Source organism: Bufo gargarizans, chromosome 6, assembly GCF_014858855.1.
Source record: "Bufo gargarizans isolate SCDJY-AF-19 chromosome 6, ASM1485885v1, whole genome shotgun sequence".
NCBI lineage: Eukaryota > Metazoa > Chordata > Amphibia > Anura > Bufonidae > Bufo > Bufo gargarizans.
The window spans coordinates 28,703,320-28,730,588 of NC_058085.1; the positions used below are offsets into that span (position 1 = coordinate 28,703,320).

Below are 27,269 nucleotides of genomic sequence, written 5' to 3' on the forward strand. Positions count from 1 at the left end.
CCTGAGCCCAGGGGTTCGGGGAAATCAATTCCCAAGATGACAGGAAATTCTTCAGTCTCCCCCTACACTGGCGTCATTGTTTATCGCTGGGCTTGCTCTGGGAAATAGGGTAAAAACCCCTACCTCTGCCCCCCTTGGGGTAGCTCTAGCGTACTGATTTTCCCTTTCCTCTATATGATTTATCCTGACCCGAGGAAGAACAAAAGGGATATTTCCTTCTGTATGGTCTGTCCTCGGGAAAAACTTTTTTCTTATCTGAGGCTTTTTCCAAGATTTTATCCAGTACGAGCCCGAAAACATACTCCCCTGAAAATGGAATGGAGCACAGCTTCATTTTAGAAGTCTTGTCCCCTGATCAACACTTCATCCAAAGAGCTCGGCGAGCCACATTGAAGAGGCCCGCATCTTTGGCTGAAAATCTTAAACACTCGGCGGAGGCATCCACCAAGACAGCAGTGGCCAATTTTAGCAAGGGAATACAATTCAATATCTCCTCTTTAGGGGTTTTATCCCTAATAGGATTTTCAAGCTCGTTTATCCAAAGGCACGTGGATCTAGCGACAGATGTTGCAGCGATATTTGATTTAAGGTTAAACATCACTGCTTCCCATGATTTGCGTAACAGACTGTCCGCTTTCCTGTCCAAGGGAAGCCATAACTGGGATGCGTCTTCAAAAGGTAATGCTGTCTTCCTATTGACCTTTTCCACTGGCACGTCTATCTTAGGTATCTCATCTAATATCTTAGATTCTGTTGGATCAAAGAGCAGACGGTTTTTGAAAGCCTTGGACACATCCAGACGTTTTTTTCGGGGTCCGACCATTCCTCAAAAATCATGTCCCTTATGCTGTCATTAATGGCAAATACACTTGTCTTTTTAACCCTTAGTCCCCCAAACATTTCTTCCTGGATGGAATGGGTTTTTTGCACCTCTTCCACCCCCATAGTGGCCCTCACTGCCTTTAATAATTTTGTCATTTCATCCACAGCGAAATAGAACCTTCTATCGCCCTCATAGAATTCCGTCTCTGAATTAATGTCCTCCTCCTCCCAATGCCTGGAAGATGAGGCATCCTCCCCCATGTCCTCAGAGTCCGAGGATGAGGGTGAAATTAATTTTTGTCGTTTGGGAGAAAGAGGACCCTTAGGAGTTGTAGATAAGAGAGACCAGGAGGATTTAACTTCTTCCTGTATCATAACACTGAAATCATCCATTAGTGAGGGTTGTTCCTCGTGAATAATACTTGCAATACAGTCCTTGCATAATTCTTTAGGATGATTATCTGGAAGCTGCTTGAAACATGATATACACTTTGATGGCTTTTTAGGTTTCTTCTGTGCCTCCTTTGAAACCTAATAGGTGAGAACAGACCAAATCAGGAGGGGGCTACACAATATAAATATATATTTAAGCCCCAAAAACACACACAAGTGTATTGACAAGAGGAGAGGGGGATCAAAATGACTCCCTGACCAGACATAGCGCACTCGACACAGTGTGGACATGAATCATTTCTCCCTACAGGGGAACTTACGGAGAGTGGCGCTGGAATATCTCCTGGTGATCGCGGCTCTGGACCCAACATGCTGCCACAATTAACCACTGCGACTGACTTCTGCATCTCCATGTGCTCTGCCGCTTATGCCGATCAGGATGCCACACACCGTTCCCGTCACTTCCTGCTTTGCTGGAAGTGACGAGATTTCAAAGTGCCCAACGCGCTGGGCGCGCAACCCCGGCTTAACCCACCAGGGGCAAGGGAGCAGGCTCCTGATTAACCAGAGCAAGCCCTCCCGATCCTCCAAATATGGTGTAGTGGTAAGCATCTTCATCTCCTTGAACAGAGAGATTTTTCCCCGCCCTGTCCTCTGTAGGGATAGGAAACCCTGGTGTTGGGGGATTTAAACCTTTCTCTGTTCCTGCCCCTACAGAGGTCAAGGGTCAATCAACATCCAATGATGCTCACTAAAATCCCACACCTATATCGAGAACGGAGCCCGGCAAGGTGGTGGCTGGAGGACTGTGGTCCAGCCACCACCAAGCCGACTCCCCATAGAAGTGAATGGGACTGTACCGCGCATGCACGGCCCCCGCTACATTTAATTTCAATGGGGCGAGCGAAAATAGCTAAGCCAGCGCTCGCCTATTTTCGCTGGCCCCACAGAAAATGAATAGAGGGTGGCTGCGCATGCGCAGTGTGCCCTCCTTCACGTGCGGGGCTCCGTTCTCGATATAGGTGCGGGTCCCAGTGGGACTTACACCTATAAGACAATGGGAGCATATCCTAGTGATATGCCTCCATTTTCCTTGATGAGACAGCCCCTTTAAGGGCCAATGTCAAAAACCATCTAGTAAGAGCAGAGTCAATGGGGCTCACTGTATATAAAAATAAAAAAAGTATCTGATGGAATAAAGTCAGTTAGTGACCACCATAAAAACATGCAAAGGCGGTCACTAACTGGCTAAGCATGAAGATACCTTATTTTATGTGTGAGTTTTTTGATGTGTAATAAGAACTGATTTATGCCTAAAACATTTCCCACACTCTGAACACGAAAACGGCCTCTCTCCTGTGTGAATTCTCTGATGTTTAACAAGAACTGATTTTTGTTGAAAACATTTACCACATTCTGAACATGAAAATGGCCTCTCTCCTGTGTGAATTCTCTGATGTATACCAAGATGTGATTTACGGTTAAAACCTTTCCCACATTCTGAACATGAAAATAGCTTCTCTCCTGTGTGAATTGTCTGATGGATAACGAGAGCAGATTTACTGCTAAAACATTTCCCACATTCTGAACATGAAAATGGCTTCTCCCCTGTGTGAGTTCTCTGATGTACAACAAGATGTGATTTATGGTTAAAACATTTACCACATTCTGAACATGAAAATACCTTCTCTCCTGTGTGAATTGTCTGATGGATAACAAGATGTGATATCTGGTTAAAACATTTCCCACATTCTGAACATGAAAATAACTTCTCTCCTGTGTGAATTGTCTGATGGATAACAAGAGCAGATTTACTGTTAAAACATTTATCACATTCTGAACATGAAAATGGCTTATCCCCTGTATGAGTTCTCTGGTGGATAACAAGATGTGATTTATGGTTAAAAAATTTACCACATTCTGAACATGAATATAGCTTATCTCCTGTGTGAATTTTCTGATGAATAAGAAAAGCTGATTTTTTCTGAAAACTTTCACCACACTCTGAACATGATAATGGCTTCTTACTTATATGAATTCTCTGATGTGTGACAAGAGCTGATTTGTAGCGAAAGCATCTCCCACATTCTGAACATGAAAATGGCTTCTCCCCTTTGTGAATCCTCTGATGTTTAAGAAGAGATGAATTACGATGAAAACATTTCCCACATTCTGAACATGAAAACGGCTTCTCTCCTGTGTGAATTCTCTGATGTGTAACAAGATCTGATTTACGGCTAAGACATTTGCCACATTCTGAACATGAAAATCGCTTCTCTCCTGTGTGAATTCTCTCATGTCTTACAAGATGTGATTTATGATTAAAACATTTCCCACATTCTGAACATGAAAAGGGCTTCTCCCCTGTGTGAATTCGCTCATGTCTAACAAATCCTGATTTATAGCTAAAACATTTACCACATTCTAAACATGAAAATGTCTTCTTTCTTACATTAGCTGTTTGATGTTTAACACGTCTTCTGAGACCTTTATTTTCTGTTACAGTCTGTGATGAATCAGAAGCTTGGACATATTTAAAAAGATCAAGTGATACATTTTTGCTGTGAATGGATGAGGGTATATCTTGGATGTTGGCATGTTCTTCATATATATCTTGTATAATATCACAATCATCTGCTTCAAAATCTGAAGATACCCGATGTTTCTCTATATTCCAGTCATCTGCCAAGAATAAAACACATTATTAATTAATAATATACCATAAAATTCTATTAAAATGTTATTACATTTCTGTATAAAAAAAAACTCCATACAAAACAAAAGGCATGGTGCTAAATTGAAGTATCAATTGACTAAAACAGTGGTGGTCAAACGGATCACAATCTAGCAATATCCCTGCAACCCCCACCCAATTTGCCCCCTATAACAATAGTTATTTCCCCTCAGTACACAATATCCACCGCCACTCCTCTGTCCAGGCTTCTACTCAGCTCGGGTAGTTTGACAGCTTCTGTCCTTAGTAAACACCATGTTGGCTATCACTTATTATATTAGTTACATAATCCTGTATGTAGTCCCGTGTAAGCCCCTCAAACAATGGATGTTAAGCTTACTGGTCTATAATTACCTGGTGAAGACCTAGCCCCTTTTTTTAAAATGGGTACCACATTCATGGGCACACACCACTGGTGCGCCAGTTCCTTGGTACAATGCCTGTCATTAACCCCTTCACTACTAACACCCTACATGTACAGAGCTTGAGCTATGGGCAAACATGGCGCGCACTCGCGCGTGCAGTGGGCGCCATGGCCGGTGGGTCTCCGCTGTTTCAAACATCAGAGACCCGCGGCTAATGACCGTGAAAATTTTATTTTTTACACTATTTAGACTTAAAAACCTATACATATGTGGTATAGTTGTAATCGTACTGACCCAGAGAATAAAGGGTACAGGTATTGCGGAATTGCGTTTTTTTTTAACCCGATTTGGATAATTTTTTTCCACTTTCTACTACATTGCATGCCATATTAAATGGAAGCATTAGAAAGTACAACTAAATAAGCCCTCATACAGCTATGTGAACGGAAAAATTAAAAGGCTCAAGGAAGATAAAAACGGTTCACACGGGCGTTGCGGAAAAAGATGCGGATGTGTTGCGGAAACATGCACGATTTTTCCCCGCGAGTGCAAAGCGTTTTAATGCGTTTTGAGAAAAATTGGCATGTTTGGTACCCAGACCCGAACCCGGACTTGTTCACAGAAGTTCGGGTTTGGGTTAGGTGTTCTGTAGATTTTATTAATTTCCCTTATAACATGGTTATAAGGGAAAATAATAGCATTCTTCATACAGAATGCTTAGTAAAATAGTGATGGAGGGGTTAAAATCCACTTGTTTGCGCAGCCCGGCTTCTCTTCTTTCTTCTTCTTTGAGGAAAAGGACCTGTGGTGACGTCACTGCGCTCATCACATGGTCCATCACATGATCCACGATGGATCATGTGACGGACCATGTGATGAGCGCAGTGACGTCACCACAGGTCCTTTTCCTCCTGGACAGCAAAGAAGAAGAATAAGTGGATGAGGTGAGTTAAATATATATATTTTTTAAGCCCTATTTCACTAAGCATTCGGTTAATTAAGAATGCTATTATTATCCCTTATAACCATGTTATAAGGGAAAATAATAATGATCAGGTCCCCATCCCGATCATCTCCTAGCACCATGCGTGAAAATTGCACCGCATCCGCACTTGCTTGCGGAGGCTTGCGATTTTCAAGCAGCCCCATTCACTTCTATGGGGCCTGTGTTGCGTGAAAAACACACAATATAGAGCATGCTGCGATTTTCACGCAACGTACAAGTGATGCGTGAAAATCACTGCTCATGTGCACAGCCCCATAGACATGAATGGGTCTGGATTCAGTGCGGGTGCAATGCTTTCACCTCATGCATTGCACCTGCGTGGAAATCTCGCCCGTGTGAAAGACGCCAAAGGGTTAAAGAATCAGTAAATAGCAATAACAGCAATAACTGAACGGAGTTCCTTTAGAACTCAGGGGTGTTATCCATCTGGACCCAGGGCCTTGTTCACTTTTACCTCTTTTAGCATATTAAGGACCTTATCTACACTCAGCCAGTTAAAGCAATTGTCTCACCTCAGACATTGGGGGCATATTGTCAGGCTATGCCCCCAGTGAGTGAAAGAGGGGGCACTGCACATGCTCAGCCACACTCCTTTCATTCCTATGGGAGCACCAAAAATATCCGTGCGCTTGCTCTGCTATTTCCGTCAGTCCCACAGAAGAGAATGGAGTGGTGGCGGCGCTTGCACAGTCTGCTTCCTATTCATTTCAATGAAACTGCTGAATGACTGGAGAGCGCATGTGCCCTCCTTCACTTTGCGGGCACCATTCTAAAGATAGGTGAGGGTCCCAGAGGTGGCACCTGCACCTGTAGGACATTGGGGGCATATCCTACCAATATGACCCTAATGTCTTGGGTGATACAACCCCTTTAAGTGTGTTATTTGAGATATTTACACCAGTGGCACCACCCTCATGAAATGACCTCTTTTCTCTTGTATATATCGGGCAAAAAATTTTATAAAAACATTTAGGAGCTCTGCCTTCTCTTGATTCCATTACAATCATTTAGGGGCCCTACATGTTGTGACCTTTTTTTTTTTTTAAGCATTTATGTATTTGAAGAATGTTTTGGGGTTGGTCTTACTTTCTTTAGACACCTGTATTTCAATGTGTAGTTTAGCTGATTTTATTACCCCCTTTAGATAATTCATTTAGTTCTTTAGTTAAAACCAAAAATCCTGCAGTTTTTGCACAGTCCACTATGTCTAATAATTGGCGTCACTTCTTGGTCTGTACGCTTTACTGCAGTTAACTCATTCTAATCCTGCCTGTAATGATATCCCCTCTGTGTATAGAGAAGACAGGATTCTCTATTCACAAGAGGTGATTGTTAGAGCTTATCTATTATTTCCCTGTACAATGACCTCTGCACAGGTCACAGAGCATGCCTAGAAATTTCTCCTGACCATTGTGTCTATGGAGCATGAGGCTGCCATAAAGCTATTTTCTTAATGCTTACTAAATTCTGTTAACAGCTCAGGCAAGATGGCCGCCCCCATAATCATGTTCCAGAAATAGAATAAAAAAAATGCACAATCAGAATAAAAAAAATTGAAAAAAGGATATGTGCTACTATCTGATTTTAACTGGCAGATGTTTGGTGACACTGACGCATACAGTTGATCTTCTATCTCCTCAGTGACACTGGGAGGTCTACAGATCACACAAAAAATTATTTTTTCCTTTATTTTCTTCCCTCTGTAATTCCAGCCACAAGGTTTCAACATCTTCGCAACTGTCATCCACAGATATTTCTCTCATCCTTACTTTCATATCACTCCTAGCACGCAGACACAGGGGCGTAGATAAGGGGGGGATAGGGGGGTTCAACCCCCCCCCCCCAGAGTGTCTGTCCTCCTAACTAGTGGCGTCGCTAGAGGGGGGCAATCCCCCCCTATGTTGTTCTTTGCCCCCCCCCCCCGGGTGCCCCCCCGCTGATTCCCCCAGGTGAATACTAATGAGCACTTCCATTATGGAAGCGCTCATTAGTACCGAAGGACCAGGAAGTGGTGAACGCTCTGTACTCACCACTTCCTGGTCCTTGGCTGTCGGCTGTGCAGGGCTGCACACAGCGTGAGGACACCACCCCCACCCCCTACACCAGGCTACAGTGTCAATTCATATATTTAGTACAGCCCCCAGACTCTTATGAATTGAGGGAACTGGCCACCACCATGCTGGTCCACATCACTTATTGTGCAGGCTGCATGGTTTGATGTATTTTTTCTAGTCTCTCACACTCTAGTCTCCTCAACAATAAAGAAACGCAATTTCTTATGGAAATTACAAGAGTAAGCTAGCATGTCATGTGTGCCATAGACTGTCACTCCAGACTGGACTGGGTAGGTACCAATTACGAGTCTTTTTAAAACATGTTTTTTCCATATGGTGTCAAACAACTAAATCGGTATTGCTCAAGGTAAATGATTGGTTTATGAATGCTATGGCTGGTATATTTTTTTCAAACCCTGGTGTGTCTGCTAGATAAAGTCCTATAATTTGAGAAAGCTGAACCCCCCCCCCCCCCCCCCCCAGGAAAAAGAATTATCTACGGCCCTGCGCAGACATACACCACCATCTCTACGGACATACACCACCACCTCTGCGGACATACACCACCACCTCTGCGGACATACACCACCACCTCTGCGGACATACACCACCACCTTTGCAGTTAGCCCTGTCATTTTTAAACAGTGAAAAACCTTGAAGATTTACAGTCCAATCATGAGTCCAGCCATGTCTTAGCAACACCAACTACATCAATATGTTTCTCCAGTACCAATGCCTCCTGCTCTCCCATTTTGCTTGCTAGACTTCTGGCATTGGTGAACATACATTTTAAGTTGGCATCAAATTTTTAGGAAATTCATTTTTTATGATAATTTTTTTCCTCCTTATGAGTTGGGTTGTAACTGATGGATCTCCTTATCCACTTTTCTAATTCTCCCCCCACCAATGTATTTTGACCCCTTTCTAAACTGTCTACCTCCATATTTATAGCCATAATATCCTGCCCGTCATTCCTAGTTTAAATGCACTGCCACCCCAGCCAAAATTCTCTCCCCCAGTGCAGCAGCTCCCATTTAACTGTTCCCCATAGAAAGTCAGCCCAGTGGTCTAAGAACAAAAACCCTCCTGCTGTATAGCAAGACTTAAGCCATACATTCAATATGTGAGAGAGAATCTAAATCGCACATCCTCATTACTATGCTTTTGATATAACAACTGTTTTAAATTTCAGCATGATAAAACATAGCTATACAGCACTATTATCAATCTATTGCTATGCACTATTAGGAGGCATTAGTATACAGTTTGATCAAAGAGCATAGGCCCACTTACCACGACAAGGTTGCCTCTTCAAGTGTAGACATACTCTAACTTTGGCGCGGCACTGTGTGGCGACTATCGTGCCCCCACACCTCTCCAGCAGGCAATGGGACCCAGCAGCCACACAGCGCCCTCACTGTGCGGCAAAGCCACCTAGGCCCTGGGCCCCATCACTCCACCAGCACAGCACAAAAGCAGCGACGGCCACCATCCAGCACCGCATGTGAACAGGTGCAAAGAGCTCACCTGTTCACAGCCTCTCAGGAACACCAACTGAAGAATTTATAAATAGTGATGTACCGAACTATTCGCCGAACTATTCGCCTATACATCATCATTGAGCAAACTTTGACCCTGTACCTCACAGTCAGCAGACACATTCCAGCCAATCAGCAGCAGACCCTCCCTCCCAGACACTCCCACCTCCTGGAAAGCATCCATTTTAGATTCATTCGGAAGCTGCATTCTTAGTGAGAGGAGGGACAGTGTAGCTGCTGCTGATTTAATAGGGAAATCGATAGCTAGGGCAGTGTTCTGTGTCCACGGACTCATCTGCTGTAAGGACAGCGTCCTGACAGCACCCCAAAAAGCCCTTTTTAGGGCTGGTACATCAGTCTGCTTTTTTATATATATATATATATATATATAGCAGTTGCCTGCCCGTGTGTGAGAGGCTGCAGGCCCACAGACTGTACTGTGTGCACACCACTCATATCGGGTGTCACAGTACCCTGCCGATAAAAAAAAAGTCAAACTTTTTATTATTTTTTTAAATATAATCGAAGTTGCCAGACAGTGAGAGGCTGCAGGCTCACAGACTGTACTGTGTGCACACCATTCATACAGGGTGTCACAATACCTTGCAGATAAAACTAAAGTCAATTTATTTTTTCTCTGTGATATAATCGCAGTTGCAAGCCAGTGAGTGTCTGGCCCACAGACTGTACTGTGGCCACTGGCCAGGCCACCACTCATACCGTTACAGGGTGTCACATACCGTGACATACCGTTACAGGGTGTCACAATACCTTGCAGATAAAAAAAGTCTGTGGGCCAGTGAGTGCCTGGCCCACAGTTGCAGTGAGTGCCTGGCCCACAGTTGCAGTGAGTGCCTGGCCCACAATCGCAGTTGCAAGCCAGTGAGAGGCTGCAGGCTCACAGATTGTACTGTGTGCACACCATTCATACAGGGTGTCACAATACCTTGCAGATAAAACTAAAGTCAATTTATTATTTCTCTGTAATAAATATAATAGCAGTTGCAAGCCAGTGTGTGTCAGGCCCACACAGACTGTACTGTGGCCATTGGCGGTTGTTTGCGGTGCATTAAAAGGGGAGTTTGGTCTGTCAATGTCTGTGAAGCGGGCGTAACCCTTACACTACCTGATCGATACAACATCATACCTGATCGTATACACACACTGGATGTTTTAAACCACGTTGTTCAAAAAAAATTGGATTGTTAGGTGATTTATGCCCTTTATGGATTAAAACCCAACTCTGCGTCAACTATGTAATTTTCCATGGGAGTTTTGCCATGGATCCCCATCCGGCATGCCACAGTCCAGGTGTTAGTCCCCCCCTTCCATCACTACTGTGGCTAGAAAGAGTCCCTGTGGGTTTTAAAATTCGCCTGCCTATTGAAGTCTATGGCGGTTCGCCCGGTTTGCCAGTTCGCGAACATTTGAGGAAATTTGCGTTCGTGAACTGAAATTTGATGTTCACGACATCTCTATTTATAAACCATTTGCAGACTTCTGCTAATTAAAAGCACCTGAGCCGAATGGGGAGGAGTGCTGATCTAGAGGGGGGGGGGGGGGGGGAAGGGAAAGTCTATGCGAATATATTCAATATGTGAGAGAGAATCTAAATCTCACATCCTCATTACTATGCTTTTAATATAACAACTCTTTTAAATTACAGCATGATAAAACATGGCTCTTTGCACCTGTTCACATTATGCGGGGCTGGAGGGTGGCCATCGCTGATTTTGTGCTGTGCTGGTGGAGTGATGGGGCCCAGGGCCTAGGTGGCTTTGCCACACAGTGAGGGCGCTGTGTGGCTGCTGGGTCCCATTGCCTGCTGGAGCGGTGTGGGGGCACGATAGTCGCCGCACAGTGCCGCGCCAAAGTTAGAGTAGGTCTCCACTTGAAGAGGCAACCTTGTTGTGGTAAGTGGGCCTATGCTCTTTGATCAAACTGTATACTAATGCCTCCTAATAGTGCATAGCAATAGATTGATAATAGTGCTGTATAGCCATGTTTTATCATGCTGAAATTTAAAACAGTTGTTATATCAAAAGCATAGTAATGAGGATGTGCGATTTAGATTCTCTCTCGCATATTGAATACTTAAGCCATACATTTAACTCCCTAAACTCCTCCCGACGGCCTTGTGTAGCGCATGGCACAGGCAGTAATACAGAGAAGACTACCTTGGAGGTCCTTCCCTTCACCTTGGAGCCTAGGTCTTTAAAATAATTTTTAAGGGCCTTCCACCTACCATTGATTCTGTCATTGGTACCAACATAGACCACGAAGACTGGGTCATCCCCAAACCCATGCTCCCCCCCACCCCATAATTTATCCACCTGTTCCACCACATGCCAAACCCTGGCACCAAGGAGGCAGCAAATAGTTCGGTTGAGGTAGTCTTGGCGGCAAATTATTCTATCCATCTTCCTGATTATAGAATCGCCTATAACCATCCCCTTGACTACTAGTTGGGCTGTTCTCCCAGCTGTTATGGACAACAGTATCTGCTAGGGCTGCCATTTCTAAAACTGACACCCTTGCATCATTGCCCAACTTAATTATGCTTGGAAGCACAGAAACAGGATTGGCCTTCTTCTAGGATCCCTTTCTACTCCCTCTAACTACATTAATCACGCTCCTTGCCTGTTCCTGCTGATCCCCAATCTGATCTCCAACTTCCATATCTACCCCATGAACTGCTTGCTCAGTGAGCAGCATGCTCCTCAAGATTTTCAATTGACCTCAGTGTTGCATGTTTCTCTTCCAGATCTCATTCTCGCATGTTTCAGAGTGGTATTTACCCTGGAACGCCTGTTCCATTTGTGCATACTTGTGGCAGATCCAATGTTGCGAGCCATTATCCCAGTTATAAAAAACAATGAAGATAAACAAAAATTAGATTGCTTACAGGTTCTTTGCTCCTTGTTTTTAAAAATTTTTTTTTTTTTACTACATTTATTCACAAGCCACCTACTATACTGTAGCATTGTAGCAAGCCCAAAGCGAGCAAGCTCAGAATGAGGCCTGTAGTGCAATTAATGGCACCTGAGAGCACAAATCACTCCCTTTAAAGGGAACCTGTGATCACCTTTATGTTGCCCATACTAACAGCAGAATAAAGTAGACACAGGTGAGTTGATTTCAGCGGTCTGTCATTTTAAAGTTAAATGTGAGTGGTTGCCGAGAACCAACATCACAATCATTACCGATTGGGCCTGGAAAAGAGTCACGGACACCTGAGAAGAGTCATGGTTTTTCATAAATTTCTGCTCTCCATGCCCATCTATTGTTGATTGACAGTCTTCTACCAAGTTTTCCAATCATCAGCAGATGGGTGGGGAGAACAGGAGATTATGAATAACCAGGACTCTTCTGAGGTAGACGTGACTCTTTCCAAGCCCTGTGCTGCAATGATTATGATGCTGGTTCTCGGCAACCACTTACTTTTAGCTCATGAGTGACACACCGCTGAAATCAGCATTTCTGTCACAAATTTATGCTGCCCTCAGTGAGGTCAGCATAAAGTTGATGACAGGTTCCGTTTAACAGGGTACTCAGAAAACACAAGGGTTTTAAATGATGTCAGTGACTCAGTACCTAAATACAAACACTTAGCACAGAAAGACCTTTGCAATAAATTATATGCAACTATTTGCAATTTCTCAAACAACCCACAGAATTACACTCAGCACCAAACGCTCTGGTTCTTAAAAGGGGTTTTCCAGGCTTTTAATATTTATGACTTATCCTCAAGATACGTCTTCAATATCAGATCGGTGGGGTTCCAACACCCAGTACCCCCGCCGATCAGCTGTATAAAGAGAAGGCACACCCCATGCAAGTGTGCTATCTCCTGTCTGTCAGCCCGCTCGCCGATGCTTTGTAGACAGCAAGCAGAAAGAGAGAGCTGAGACGACACGCACGGACAGCTAATCGGTGGGGGTGCCAGGTGTCAGAACCCTGCCAATCTGATATTGATGACCTATCCTAAAGATAGTGTGTCACAGCTGAGACACTAACCCGTCAAAGGGTCAATATGCTAAAGGTAGTATGAATCAAAATAGACAATTCACAGACTACCACCCTAATTTAAAATCTAGCCTTTACTATAAATGCTAAAAATACCCAAATGAAAAATAAACAACTTTTTTGAATAAGTAAATAAATATAATAATTAGTACTCCAAATTACAGGCTAGGGCAGTGCTGTAGGCACAGGTGTAGGTGATCAGATGGGAACAAATTATCAACCTTTACTTTTAGCCCTGCCTACAGTACGGAATAGCCGCCCGATAGGGGCGATCCCATATTCAGGAACCTCCTAAAAGCCCTCGAATGGCCCTGAAAGGGGGTTATAGAGGCAAACCTTGGTAAGGTGGCCTGAAACGGGTCTATTCAATGACCTATTGTAAATACAGAATATAATAAATAATGAATACATGAAAATAAATAGTATACTCAATTTCTGCAGTGTCGGATTATACCCTTGGAAAGACACCTTCAACTTAATTGCAAATTGGTGACAAAAGTTCACAAAGTCATTAGATTAAAAGTATAGGTCCCTTAGTTCCAACGCGTTTCGCCCCCAATATATACAGTGGGCTCATCAGGGGACACAAATACAGTATTCAAGTTAATATCCATATAGTTGTTAACATAGGCAATCCGACCCAGCATCTAGCAGATTATTACAGCACCAGTAATCACTGGTCAGATATACTGGTTAATCAATTGCTGGTTAAACAGGTAAAACGATAATACTAAGATTGGGCCAGTGGGCCTGATGGCCCCCTCACACTTAGTACAAATAGTACAACCCCTCACATTAGATACAAAATAGGTAGTGCTAGATCAATTACTACAGAGGCAAACAGTTAACACAAGATACTTGCGTGCCGCACATATTTGACCAACGATGCTGGGGAAGATAACCAGCCAGTCTAGTTACAGTCAGATGGCATAAACGGGCCGCTGCAGCGTATTATCTGCGTGACATGGTCAATGTCTGTAGTGGAGTTGTCATAAAGACAGGTCATCAATATAAAAAACCTGGAAAACCCCTTTAATTCCACTTATTCACAAGCCACTTAGGCCTCTTGCACTCAAATGTTTTTTTTTCCGTTTATGTTCTGTATTTTGCTTCCGTATACGGAGCCATTCATTTCAATGGGTCCACAAAAAAAATAAAAAAACGTCATGTACTCAAAGATAGAACATGTCCTATTATTGTCTGCATAACAGACAAGGATTGTACTGTTCTATCGGGGCCAGCTGTTCCGTTCTGCAAAAACAGAATGCACACGAACGTCATCCGGATTTTTGGCGGATCCGTTTTTTATGGACCGCAAAACACTGAAAAAGCCATACGGTCGTGTGCAATAGGCCTTAGTGTAGCAAGCCCAGGATATCTTGATGTCTTTCGTTGAAAGGCAGTTAGGAAAAATCTGGTGTTCAGGGGTGAGACTTTTTTTTAGTTAAGGCTACATTCATGGCCATTTATCGACCATTTTTAGAAACATAGAATGTGTCGGCAGTTAAAAACCATTTGGCCCATCTAGTCTGCCCAATATACTGAATACTATAAATAGCCCTTGGGCCATCTTATATGAAGGATGGCCTTATGCCTATCCCATGCATGCTTAAACTCTGTCAATGTATTTGCAGCTACCACTTCTGTGGGAAGGCTATTCCAATTTCCATGCATCCACTACTCTCTCAGTAAAGTAATACTTGCTGATATTCCTTTTAAACCTTTGCCCCTCTAATTTAAAACTATGTCCTCTTGTTTTTCTTCTTTTAAATACTTTCTCCTCTTTTACCTTGTTGATTTCCTTTATGTATTTAAAAGTTTCTATCATATCCCCTAAGTTTCGTCTTTCTTCCAAGCTATACATGTTAAGGTCCTTTAATCTTTCCTGGTAAGTTTTATCCTGCAATCCATGTACTAGTTTAGTAGCTCTTCTCTGAACTCTCTCCAAAGTATCAATATCCTTCTGGAGATATGGTCTCCAGTACTGCGCACAGTACTCCAAATGAGGTCTCACTAGTGCTCTGTAGAGCGGCATGAGCACCTCCCTCTTTATACTGGTAATGCCTCTCCCTATACACCCAAGCATTCTGCTAGCATTTCCTGCTGCTCTATGACATTGTCTGCCTACCTTTAAGTCCTCTGAAATAATGACCTATAAATCCCTTTCCTCAGATACTGAGGTTAGGACTGTATCACTGATTTTATATTCTGCTCTTGGGTTTTTACGCCCCAGGTGCATTATCTTGCACTTATCAACATGAAATTTTAGTTGCCAGATTTTTGACCAGTCCTCTAGTTTTCCTAAATCATTTTCCATTCGGTGTATCCCTCCAGGAACATCAACCCTGTTACAAATATTTGTGTCATCAGCAAAAAAACACACCTTACCATCCAGGCCTTCTGCAATTTCGCTGATAAAGATATTAAACAATATGGGTCCCAGGACAGATCCCTGAGGTACCCCACTGGTAACAAGACCATGGTCTGAATATACTCCATTGACTACAACCCTCTGTTGTCTGTCCCTCAGCCACTGCCTAATCCATTCAACAATATGGGAGTCAAAGCTCAAAAACTGCAATTTACTGATAAGCCTTCTATGTGGGACAATATCAAAAGCCTTACTAAAGTCTAGATAAGCGATGTCTACTGCACCTGCACCATCTATTATTTAAATCACCCAATCAAAACAATCTATAAAGATTACTTTGACATAATGTCCCTGAAGTAAACCCATGCTGTTTTTCATCTTTCAATCCATGGGATTTTAGATGTTCCACAATCCTCTTCTTAAGTATGGTTTCCATTCATTTCCCCACTACTGATGTCAGGCTTACTGGCCTATAGTTCCCCGATTCCTCCCTACTTCCTTTTTTGTGAATGGGCACAACATTTACTAATTTCCAATCTTCTGGGACGACTCCTGTTACCAGTGATTGGTTAAATAAATCTCATAATCTCATGGTTTTGCTAGTTCACCGCTGAGCTCTTTTAATAGCTTTGGGTGTATCCCATCAGGCCCCTGTGACTTATTTGTATAAATTTTAGACAGCTGACTTAGAACCTCTTCCTCTGTAAAGACACATACATCAAAGGATGCATTAGTCTTCCTTCCTAACTGTGATCCTTTTCCTTCATTTTCCTTTGTAAAAACTGAACAGAAGTGTTCATTGAGGCAGTCAGCTAGTTCTTTATCTTCTTCCATATACCTTCCTTTTGTTTTAAAATTTGTTAATTCCTTGCTTTAGTTTCCTTTTTTCATTTATGTATCTGAAGAATGTCTTATCGCTTTTTTTCACTGACTGAGCTAATTTCTCTTCTGCCTTTGCTTTAGAAGCTCTTATAACTTGTTTGGCCTCTCTCTGTCTAATCTTATAAATTTGCCTGTCATCCTCGTTTTTTAAAAACAATTTCCGTTCTAGGGGCTCAAATCCGGAAAATAACTGATCAGTTTTATCCTAATGCATTTTGAATAGAGAGTAATCCGTTCAGGATGCATCAGGATGTCTTCAGTTCAGTATTTTTGACTGATCAGGCTTTTCAGAAAACCGTAGCATGTTGTATTTTTACCTCCGGCCAAAAATCCTGAACATTTTGACTGAACGCTGGATCCGGTCTTTTTCCCATTGACTTGCATTAACGCCGGTGTTCATTCAAACCGGATCCAGCTTTTGAATGTTAAACCCGAAAAATGTGAAAAAAAAAGTCCATAAATGGCGGATCAGTTTTTTCCAATGCATTTTTTCATTGTGATCAAAATCCTGATCAGGATTCAAATGTAATCTGTTTTCACACGTTTTTCCGGATCCGGCGGGCAGTTCCGGTGTCGGAATTGAATGCCGGGTTTAAACAACGCTAGTGTGAAAGTAGCCTAAAAGCTATCTTTTTGTTTTTAATGATTTTGGCAACTTCTGCTGAGTACCACAGTGGCCTCTTCCTTTTTTTGCTTTTATTGACAAGCCTAATTCAATTATCTGTTGCCTTCAATAGTGCCACTTTTAAGTAGTCCTAATTTCTCCTGGACTCCATTGAAACTGTTCCAATCTGATAGGGACTTAAATACCACTAATCTAATTTTAGAAAAGTCTGTTTTCCTAAAATCTAAAACTTTTGTTTTTGTGTGGTGTGACTCAGTCACTGTACTTATAGTACACCACACTGACTGGTGATCAATAGAGCCCAAGATTTCCCCTAAAGTAATATCAGTTACCAAATTCCCAATTGTGAATACTAAAACTAAAATGGCCTCCTTCCGGGTTGGCTCCTCAACTACTTGCTGTAGAGATAATCCTAGTAGGGAATTTAGAATATCTGTACTCCTGGCAAAACTAGCTATTTTGGTTTTCCAGTTTACATCAGGAAGATTAAAATCTCCCATAATGATAACTTCCCCTTTCAATTTCATTTTAGCTATTTCCTCAACTAGTAGATCATCTAATTCTTTGACTTGGCCAGGTGGTCTATATATGAAACCTACACGAGTTACCTTATGATTATCAAGCTGCAAGGTAACCCAAACTGACTCTAAATTGGTCTTGCTAACTTGTATTAAATTAGATTGTATGCTATCTTTCACATACAGGGCCACCCCTCCCCTTTCTTGCCTTCTCTGTATTTTCTATATAGAGAGAACCCTGGTATTGTTAGATCCCAGTCATTACTCCCATTGAACCATGTCTCAGTAACAGCCACTAAATCTATATTCTCAGATGCCATTATAGACTCAAGTTAATTGATCTTATTCCCTAAACTGCGAGCATTTGTAGACAAGGATCTGAGCTTGTCATTTCTTAACCTATGTGCTACTGGCATCTTTTGGCATTGTTCCGGGAAGCAGTCGGACTGCTGGATTATCACTCTTTTGCCCCCCTTTCCTAGTTTCAATGCTCCTTTGCAAATACTTTGAACTGTTTACTGAGGACATTTGTTCCCTTGAGAGAAAGATGCAAACCATCTTTCTTGAACAGTTCTTTTCCATTCCAACGAGAGCTAACATGAGACACAAAGCCAAACGGTCACCACCAGCTCTCTGAGAAGGTCTGGCAGACGTTCTTCTGTACCTCTTGCATGATGTTCTTTGTTTTGGTTTCACTTTGTTATCTCCTTTCCTTCTCCCAGCTGTCACCTATTCACACTAATTGCCTCCCTTTATATTCCCTCCCATACTGCCTCACTTTGTGGTTTATACTACTTTCTGGATTGAAGTGATCACTGCTGGAGACTTCTGTTACTGCTTGTTCAGATAACTCCTTTCTTGTATTGTGTTTCTTTGCTGGCTTGATTCTAGGTGACCCTGACTCCGTCTGTATTAAGTGCAGGGAGCTGGTGGTCGTGTCCCCTCACTATTATAGGGTTTTCAGGTGTCACACAGTCTAGGTACGAGGGCATGCAATTGTCTACCTCTGAGACCCTTGTATGTGCTTAGCAGTCAGGGTGAGCTCTTAGGGTTTTACAGGGGTCACCTTTATGCTCCTTAGTTTGGGATCAAGCCAGTCGGATGTTTATCCATAACTTCCAGCTATCTGCAATATCATTTGTGACACAAACCCTTGGTTCAGACACTATTCACCAAGCCATACATTGAATTCCTTAATGCGCATCTTCCTGTCATGCTGAAGGCTATGCACAGGCAAAACTGCAGAGAATAAAACAGTTGATGCAACCTCCTGTATTTCATTTCCAAGTGTGTAAAAAGCTTCCTTCACCTTTGAAACCTCATTGCAAGCCAGGCCATTTGTCCAAAGATGGACAATAACATCCACCTCCCTTTCCTGCTTTGCTTGCCTAACAATATTAAGGATACGTCGTCTCTCCCTGCTAGCGGTAGCACCAGGGAGACATCTCACAAAACCATTTTCCTCAAACTTCACACCTCTTATGATAGAATCGCCCACCAAAAGCTCCTTACGATCAGTCCTCACCTTATCCTTTTTGTCTTGGGCTACAGTCTTGCATACTTTAGGCATGGGAGATGATTGTTCCTCACCCACTATGCCTGAGCCATCCTCCATGTTGTTCTTGCGCTCTGAAAGTGCTGCAAATGAATTATGGAGAGCCACAGACTGTGGGACATGTCTTCTATCAACAACTCTCAGTCTACCAGAACTTGCAGTACCCATCTTCCATTTCTAGGGGGGGCTCTGTGGCAGTGGCATTGAAACATTCCCAGCCTGAGTTTAACAGTTAATTTACAAATCTCAGATTTCAAAAATGCAATTTCCTGCTGCATTACAGAGAGCTGTCTACAGATCAGACAGCATCCAAACCTCTGAAGAGTTGAACCTGAAATAAAAGCACAACAATTCCTGCACAGAACCAGGTCTGCCATTTTAAATACTATGTTGCTATATATACACACACACTCCCACAAAAGCTCCTCCCCCAACAACAAATTTAACACCTTAATCACCTATGCTCATTTGCAATCAGACAATAGCAAGAACCTGTCTAACAAATTCCTTACCTGTTTTGAAGCACAGTGTCTGAGTATCCACCAAAACACAGCTGAAGTTTTACTACAGTGGAAAAGCTGGACATTAAAAATGGATACTTTTCATTTTATTTGTATTTTTTATTAAATACAACCCTGTCATATTGTGCCCCCCTAATGGCTCTTGTCAGTAATAATGTCCCCCAGAGTGGGCCCAGCATTAATAATCTTCAGGGTTTGGTTTTTATGGCAAAAAAATAAATGAAATGAGCTTATCCACTTGCAAGTGCAGAGGCAATCGCTCTTATTTTGATGCTGAAGGACATGCGTTCATGCTGGAAACGCATAGTGACGTCATCACACTGGAAGTGCTCTGCCACTGTGCCAAGCTTGGTCTGACATGTTTTGAGCTTGGACTAATGGCATCAGCGGCATCATTGTTCCTGAGCTGACCACAGTAGAAGCATATCTGGCACTAGCAGTTTTTTTGGGATGTTTTGACTATACATTGCATCTGCTCTTTATTGCTGCCACCACCCCTCTCTTCTGATGACACCTCCTCCTCAACAAACCAATTCAGCTCCCAGGTACTTTTGAAAGTACACTCATGATCATGGGTACAATCATGCCACTCAAGACAGTGGAAACACTAACTGTTCTTACATAACTCTTTAACAGAAATGCCTATACACAGAATGGACCCAAAATTAAAGTGGGCATAGGGAAAAAACAGATATGTAAATGCCTATCAATAAAACTGGTGATGAGCGAATCGAAGTGAAATGATTTGCCATGAATACAAATTTCCACATGCTTTATGGTAACTAATCATTATTTTCCCAAAATGGCGGCTACACGTGTTATAAGGGGAAAGTAAAAAGCCCAGGAACGCAATATACCGTGCAGCCAGCCAATCAGCAGATTGACATTCCCTGTGATATCACAGCCCTATAAAAAGCCTTTTTCAGCCTGGTCTCCACCTATTTACAGTGAACTGAACATAGGGGCAGATGTGCCAAGCGCTAGGGACAATGTTTAACAACGCTTTAATTGTAGAATATTGGATAGGGACAGTACATGCTCTGTGGACAGTTTTTAGACACTGTAGGGAGAGCATAGGGACAATGCAGGTGTCACGGCTGAGGATGGGGAAAACCCTCAGCCGTGCGCTACTCGGTCAGGGCAACAGAATTAGGGAGCAGGTCACCTCCTATTGCGTCCCTAACACTGACCCTGTCTCCTGTCCGTATGAGCCGACCCTGGTGGTAGTAGGGCTCATACTCTGGAACCTAATAGTCCCTACAAGCCCTCAGGATGGCCCTGAACTAAGGAGCAGGGTAAGACAACCTACTCCTCCTAGGCACGGAGGAGCAGGAGTCTCACTGGCCAAGCAGCATGAAAGAAGGGGAACAAGAACAGAACTATGAACATGACTGGTGAACCCAAACAGTTCCACACAAACCTGCCACAGCCTTGCTGACTGGAACCCGTGCTCAGAAAACGCTGTCCGCACAAACATAGACAAACAGCACACACATAAAAACACACAGGAACCAGGACATCCATAGCTGCAATAAAAACCAAAGGTAACGGACATAAACTAAACATCAGGGGTTTGGATTTTATGACCGGAAGGGTGGCCCTTACTGGAAGATGGTATTCACAGGAGGCTGCTCCAGCTAAGCATGGCTGAAGCAACCCACTAAACCATACCAAACACAGAGGCTATATAGGCCTAAGTGGCCACACCCACACAGACACACCCAGTGTCTCACACACACAGAAAGGGAGTTAACCCTTCCATCACCAGGGAAGGGAAAACACCACTAAAAGGGGAAGTGCACACAATAACATAAAACCTAGTGCACACATACACACACACCTAACAAAGAGATAGCTAGGTGTAACCGCATGAAAATGCCGCAAGCTGCCTAGCACCAGCTCAGGCTGCTATCTGCGACAATCTCCAACCACTTGTTGCCCGCAGCAACCACAAGTGAGGCAACACACAAGCAGCCCTCACCTGTGGTTGAACAACCAAAAACAAACCGCAGGCAACAGCATGCGGTTAAGGAGTCACGACCATAACCATGGCCGTGACAGCAGGCTCTGGGTAATCTGTGCCATTCATACTTCATGTTACACTACTGATTCAGTTACTGTACACTGTGGCCAACAGACAGTTGACTTGAACCTCAAAATTAACATACAGTGGCAAAAATGTAGAAAATGTTGCTGTAGTCAGCACAAGTAGCAACAGAAAGAGTGGTGGCAGCCGCAGCCGCAGCAACAGGCCAGAGTTGCCACTGTCATGTAGTGGTCGTGCTTAACCATCAATCCAGCTGTACTGGAATGGTTGACAGGCAGGAGTCGTGGGTTCCTCTGACACCACTCTTAGTTGACATGGCCCAGGAACAACCTCTGTGCCGGCACCTGCTGCAACTGCCTCTTTATTTTGCTGCTCCTTCTGCTTGGGAAGTAAATCATGCTGCCAACTCTGCTCTGCTTTTCAGCGAGGACAAGCTTAGTCAGCAGCTATAGGTCAGGACAGACTTGGAGACGAGGTCCACTGCATCCCCCTTTAGCCATGCAACTAGGGATGATGGCAGTCAGGGACGTGGCCATGAGACTGGTGAGGGTGACATAAGTGACGAATAGACATTAATGGATGATGATGTAGCCAATCGCAGGTGGGAGCCAGTTGAAGAGAGGGCATGATCATCATCAAAAGGTGAGGGTGGCAGCAGGCCTGTGAGACAGCAGCAGGGTGGCAGCATGCCAATGAGCCAGCATGGTGGAAGCAGTGGGAGCCAAATATGTCTGCTTTTCAAGAGCCTACCTGTGTGGACACAACTAGCGGTGAATTGGTTCAGGCAGCGGCAGGCGATCAGCATGGAGTGTTGGGAGTAAAATGACATACCCCCATACTCAGCATCAAGTCGCTGGAGTATATCAGTGTGGCGGTATGCAGGATATGTGGGCAGAAGAAGGTTAAGCTCGGCCAGGGTGCTAATGTTGGCACCATGGCCCTGCATCACCATATAGTGGCCTGGGAAAACCGTTGCACTAATGTAGTGGTACAGCCTGACGCAGCAACTGCTGCATCTCCCAGTGGCCCACACACCTTCTCCAGTAGTCAGGGCTTCTTAATGTTTGCAGAAGGAAGCTGTTGTTCCTTCCCTTTGTTTATGGTACCACAGTTCTTCCCTTTCCATATTGTGGACTCTGAACATTTCAGAGAAGTGATGGCTTGTGCCCACCCAAGAAGGAGAGTCCCAAGCCGCCATTACTTCTCAAACAAAATCTGTTCCAGCTCTGCACACGTATGTTGAGCAGAAGGTGGGCCAGTCTTGAACCTGCCAGTGTCTGGTACAGTTCATGCCAGCACTGACGTTTGGAGCTGTCACCAGTGATGGCCAGTTTGCAGTGTTCGCCGACGAACACATGCGATCTGCCATCTTCACTCACAAGTCCGGCGATGCAGAGGTAAGTCCTTACCTGTGCCTGTGCCGCGATCCGCTCTGAAACACATGCGGTCACTGGGAGCAGGCAGTTCTGAGAACATATATGTCCTTTACAGCCCTCTAGGTAAATGTGGTTCTGGCCCAGGCACACCAGCAAATTGGCCAGGTGATAGCAATGCCGCCTCTGTATTGTAATTGGGGATTTCTGAACAAATGTCCTCCTCATTCTCCACCTTGTCCTCAGCCGCCACTGTAGGCACAGTTCTGAGTGGCCCTCCAGCAAGACATGTTGAAAATGTCAAGGAAACTGTGCATGAATTTAAGCCATTCTTAATGTGAAATACAAGCCCTCCTTGACCTGCAAAGGCAGACTGGTTTTCCCCTACATCTCCTCATATGCAATTTTTACAACATGTTGGAATTTCATGCTCCACATATTGGACCAACTGTATGAGAAGAACCTGTGAACGATTTCTTGATGATGCAGACGGACAGTGCTACTCCCCAATGTAACTTTGACGTTAGACAGTGGCAGCTCATGCGTGTAACCTACCGTTTGCTCAGTCCCTTTGAGGAGGCTGTAGCTGGCCAGCTAGGACATATTACTGTTATATTTTGTGTTCACAGAAGCAGAAAAAGATAATATGCCTTTAAGATTCATTTTGTAATGTAGGGTAAGCTCAGTGACACAGCAAAAACAACAGAAAGCATAGTGTTAATCTGTTGTTACTGGGCAGAAGTCTAGACCAATCACAGCCAGCTTCTCACACAGCAAGAGTTTTCACCAATCACTGCCAGCCTCACACACAGCCTGTCTGGGAATTCCCCAGCTCCTGCTGCTAGAATCATTATTCACCAGAGACAGGAGCTGAAGAGACATTCACTCCACTGAGAGATTAGTTTGATGGGAACAAGAGGTAGTTAAAACAGTTATATAATGTTCATATTGTTAGTATTGTGATTAGAACTGTATTCTGAACCAGGGGGGCGTGTCCTGCAGTCAACCGAGGAGGCAGCAATTTCTTGGAGCTCCCGCACTCTACCCTTATCTGGTGACATCCACTGGATTTTAAACAGCTGTGCCCATTGGAACTCAATACACCCATGCCCCTGAGTGCACGAGGCACCCAGCAGTACTTTTTCGGGCACTCTAGCCGCCGTGAGACGAGTGGGGAGTCCACGGCCTAGTAGGGCCAAGCTAAATGGTTGAAACCTCGGGCTGGATTAGCACTATGGTGCACCCTGGAGACTGGTGAGTCCCGCCTGGTGGACATATCAGTGTTTCGGTTGCCCCTGAATCCGTCGCCAATGTAGTTACAGAAATTTGCTCCTCACTACTACAAGAGTATGCTGTCCCAATTGTACTTGAAAGAGCGCACCAGGCCCTTAGACAAAGACCAAAGCCTTCTGACCCACCCAGAGATATTATTTGTAAGTTATTGAACTATAACCAAAAAGAGTTGGTCATAAATAAATCCAGAGAGAGTGATAAGAGTGAATATCAAGGCGCCAAAATACTGCTCTTTCAAGACCTGGCCCCCGCAACACTACAAAAGAGACACTTATTGAAGCGCCTACTGATTATCTCAGGCACAAACGCATTGCTTTCCGTTGGATTTTTCCCTTCGGAATCCTGGTCCACTAGAGGGACAAAAGACTGGTCATCAAATCCCATGGAGATCTTCAAGAAGTCTTTAAAACCCAGGACATTGAGGATCTAGACCAAGAAGTCTTAAAAAAACACTGGACATTGAGGATCTAGACATCCCTGATTGGTCACTGACCACAGATATCTGCATCCCGTCAGGAATCACCCCCCCTACTCCTTGGGAACAAGTTGGGCCAGGGAAACCGCAAAGATAGAAGAAGAAGCAGGGCAAGCTGACCCCTTGTCGTATTATCTTAGAGGGAGACGGATGAGTTCTACATAGCATCTCCGTTGGATTAGGTCTCTAGTCTTAGTACTGTTTTACGAAGCCTTATTGCCGATTGTGCCCCCTTCTGTCTGCGGGGATCCCTCACCGCCCAAGTAATGCTTTAACAAACTGTGCTTTGTCGAGGCTATGTTACTTCTCGACGACACCTCTTATGACATGGGCGGGGAGGACCTACGCAGTGGGGATGATGGCACGACTTGTCTCTTCCTTTATCTTCCCACTTTTTCCTTATACTGTAATCTACTTTGTGCTCTGATTTTCTGCAATGTCTCTTCCTATAATTTCTCCTCACGTGTCTACATATCTCTATGAACCCTGTTTCTCATGTTTATTTCTCAGTTCCTCTACTTATACCAGAATAGTACATTTTGGTGTAACGACATAGTATGGTCGTCCCAGGAGACGATAGATCTCCCACTTGTTTTACCCCATTTGAGGATGACGGTTGTTAACTGTTTTGATCTCTTTGTTCAAACCCTCCGTTTTTACAAAGTTTTTATTCATTATTCCCTCTTAGACATCATTACCAGCTTGACACTCAATGAGCTCCGTGCGGGTGTATGGTTCACTCATCTGAAGAACTCCACAGAATGCAGGGTAAGGCGCAATCCCATATCTCCGTACTGCTCCTATCAACATGGCTGGTATACGTGTAGTGACCTATAATGTCAGGGGACTGAAGTCCCCGATAAAAAGAAGCCAGATTTTAAGACACTTCCACAAGGAGAAGGTACAAATTATTTTTCTTCAAGAAACACTTTTTAAGCACAATAAAGCACCCGACCTTACACACTCCCCATATAACCTATGGTTCCATAGCACGTCCAATTTTGCAAACAAACTAGGTGCTAGCGTTAGAATACATAAACACACCAACTTTACCCTGGTGGGAACTAAGGTTGATGAGGAAAGCAGATACGTATTCATCAAGGGGTACTTAGATTCGCAGCTATACACGTTAGCAAACCTCTACGCTCCTAATTCTTCACATAAACCATGATATGACAAAGTCATGAAGGAGTTAGAAGTGTTTAGAGAAGGTTTGATTATTGTGACAGGGGACTTCAATATATCTCTAAACCCTCCTCTAGACGTCTCTACTGGAAGATCGTCAGTCCCATATAAGTCACTAGCGGCCATAAAAAAGTTACTACACAGACATTCCTTGGTGGATGTGTGGCAATCCTACCATCCAACTGATAGGAACTATACCTTTTATTCAGCACCTCACAATTCTTATCATAGAATTGATTATATTCTCTTTCCCGCTACTTATATCCACTTATGTACAGAGAGCACCGTGGGTACCATGATACACTCGGACCACTTCCCGGTATTTATGATATTCACGGTACCGTAAAGCCGTCCCAGAGGTTTTTTAGTGGAGGCTGAATGAAACACTTCTGGACGATATAACTATAAGGTATCGTATTGTAACAAGTTTAAAATAATATTTTACACTTAATGATACGGAGAGGATATCACCACATATACTGTGGGATTCTCACAAATCTGTCATCAGAGGGGTTTTCATATCTATAGCCTCTGATTTAAATAAAGTAAGGAAAGAGAAGATAACCTCTATATCATAAAATAAGCCTCTTAGAATCCGCACATAAACAATCACTCTCCACGCAAGATTTAGAAGATCTGACCAAGCTAAGAGAGGAATTGGGAGACCTATTGAACGCTCCATCTGCCAAAAATTCTATCTCTCATGAGACAGAAATTCTTCGCGCATGGGAACAGACCGACTAAATTCATGTTAGGCTTATTGAGACAAAGGAAAAGGAAAGCTAGGATCATGGTCATTAAACAACATGACAATACCTTGTCATTAGAGGATTCCAATATTGCGAAGGCATTCCATGCTTTCTATTCCGAACTGTATAATATCGATGCATCAGACTCAGAGGGTACAAAAGCTCAAAAAGAGGATCTAGCTAACTCATTCCTTAATAAACTCAACCTCCCTTGCTTTCGGCGGACCAAGCAAGGAACTTATGCACTCCCATTACAGAGCGGGTTTCTCCCCGATAGAGAAGGCAAAGACAATACATTTGAAATAATAAATGCCATAAAATTGTGCTAAGGAGAAGAAAAAGCCTCTTGTACTATTGAGCACAGACGCAGAAAAGGCCTTCGACAGGGTGTGCTGGCCCACCCAGTTGAAGTTTGGCTTTCAAAAATAATTTATAGATGCCATACTCTCCATGTATGTCTTACCTAGTACCCAGATAAAGTTTAATGATGTGATGTCTCCAACGGTACATATAAATAATGGCACCAGACAGGGTTGCCCATTCTATAAATTTTGTCGCTAGAACCGCTATTGCAACATATACGGCAAACACCAGAAGTTCAAGGTTTGCATTGCAAAAATACTGAAATCAAACAGGCAGCATATGCTGACGATCTCCTTCTGATAATTTCTAATCCCTTAGAAGCCTTCCCAGCTTTGCTGTGAATCTTTGACTCCTTTAGTTACATCTCCAACTAT

General features: G+C 43.5%; 1 protein-coding gene across 1 annotated transcript in view; it reads right to left on the reverse strand.

The window, feature by feature from the left end:
- Window positions 1-2,345: 2,345 nt before the first annotated feature.
- The window catches only part of LOC122941912 (zinc finger protein OZF-like), a 79,982-nt gene continuing 55,058 nt past the window's right edge, over window positions 2,346-27,269 (reverse strand). Inside the window, exons 3-4 of the mRNA XM_044299410.1 lie at window positions 24,411-24,549; window positions 2,346-3,897 (exon numbers count right to left, since the gene is read on the reverse strand). Coding sequence (XP_044155345.1) covers window positions 2,486-3,897; window positions 24,411-24,549 — 1,551 coding nt within the window. The 3' untranslated portion in view covers window positions 2,346-2,485. The remainder of the gene's footprint in view (window positions 3,898-24,410; window positions 24,550-27,269) is intronic.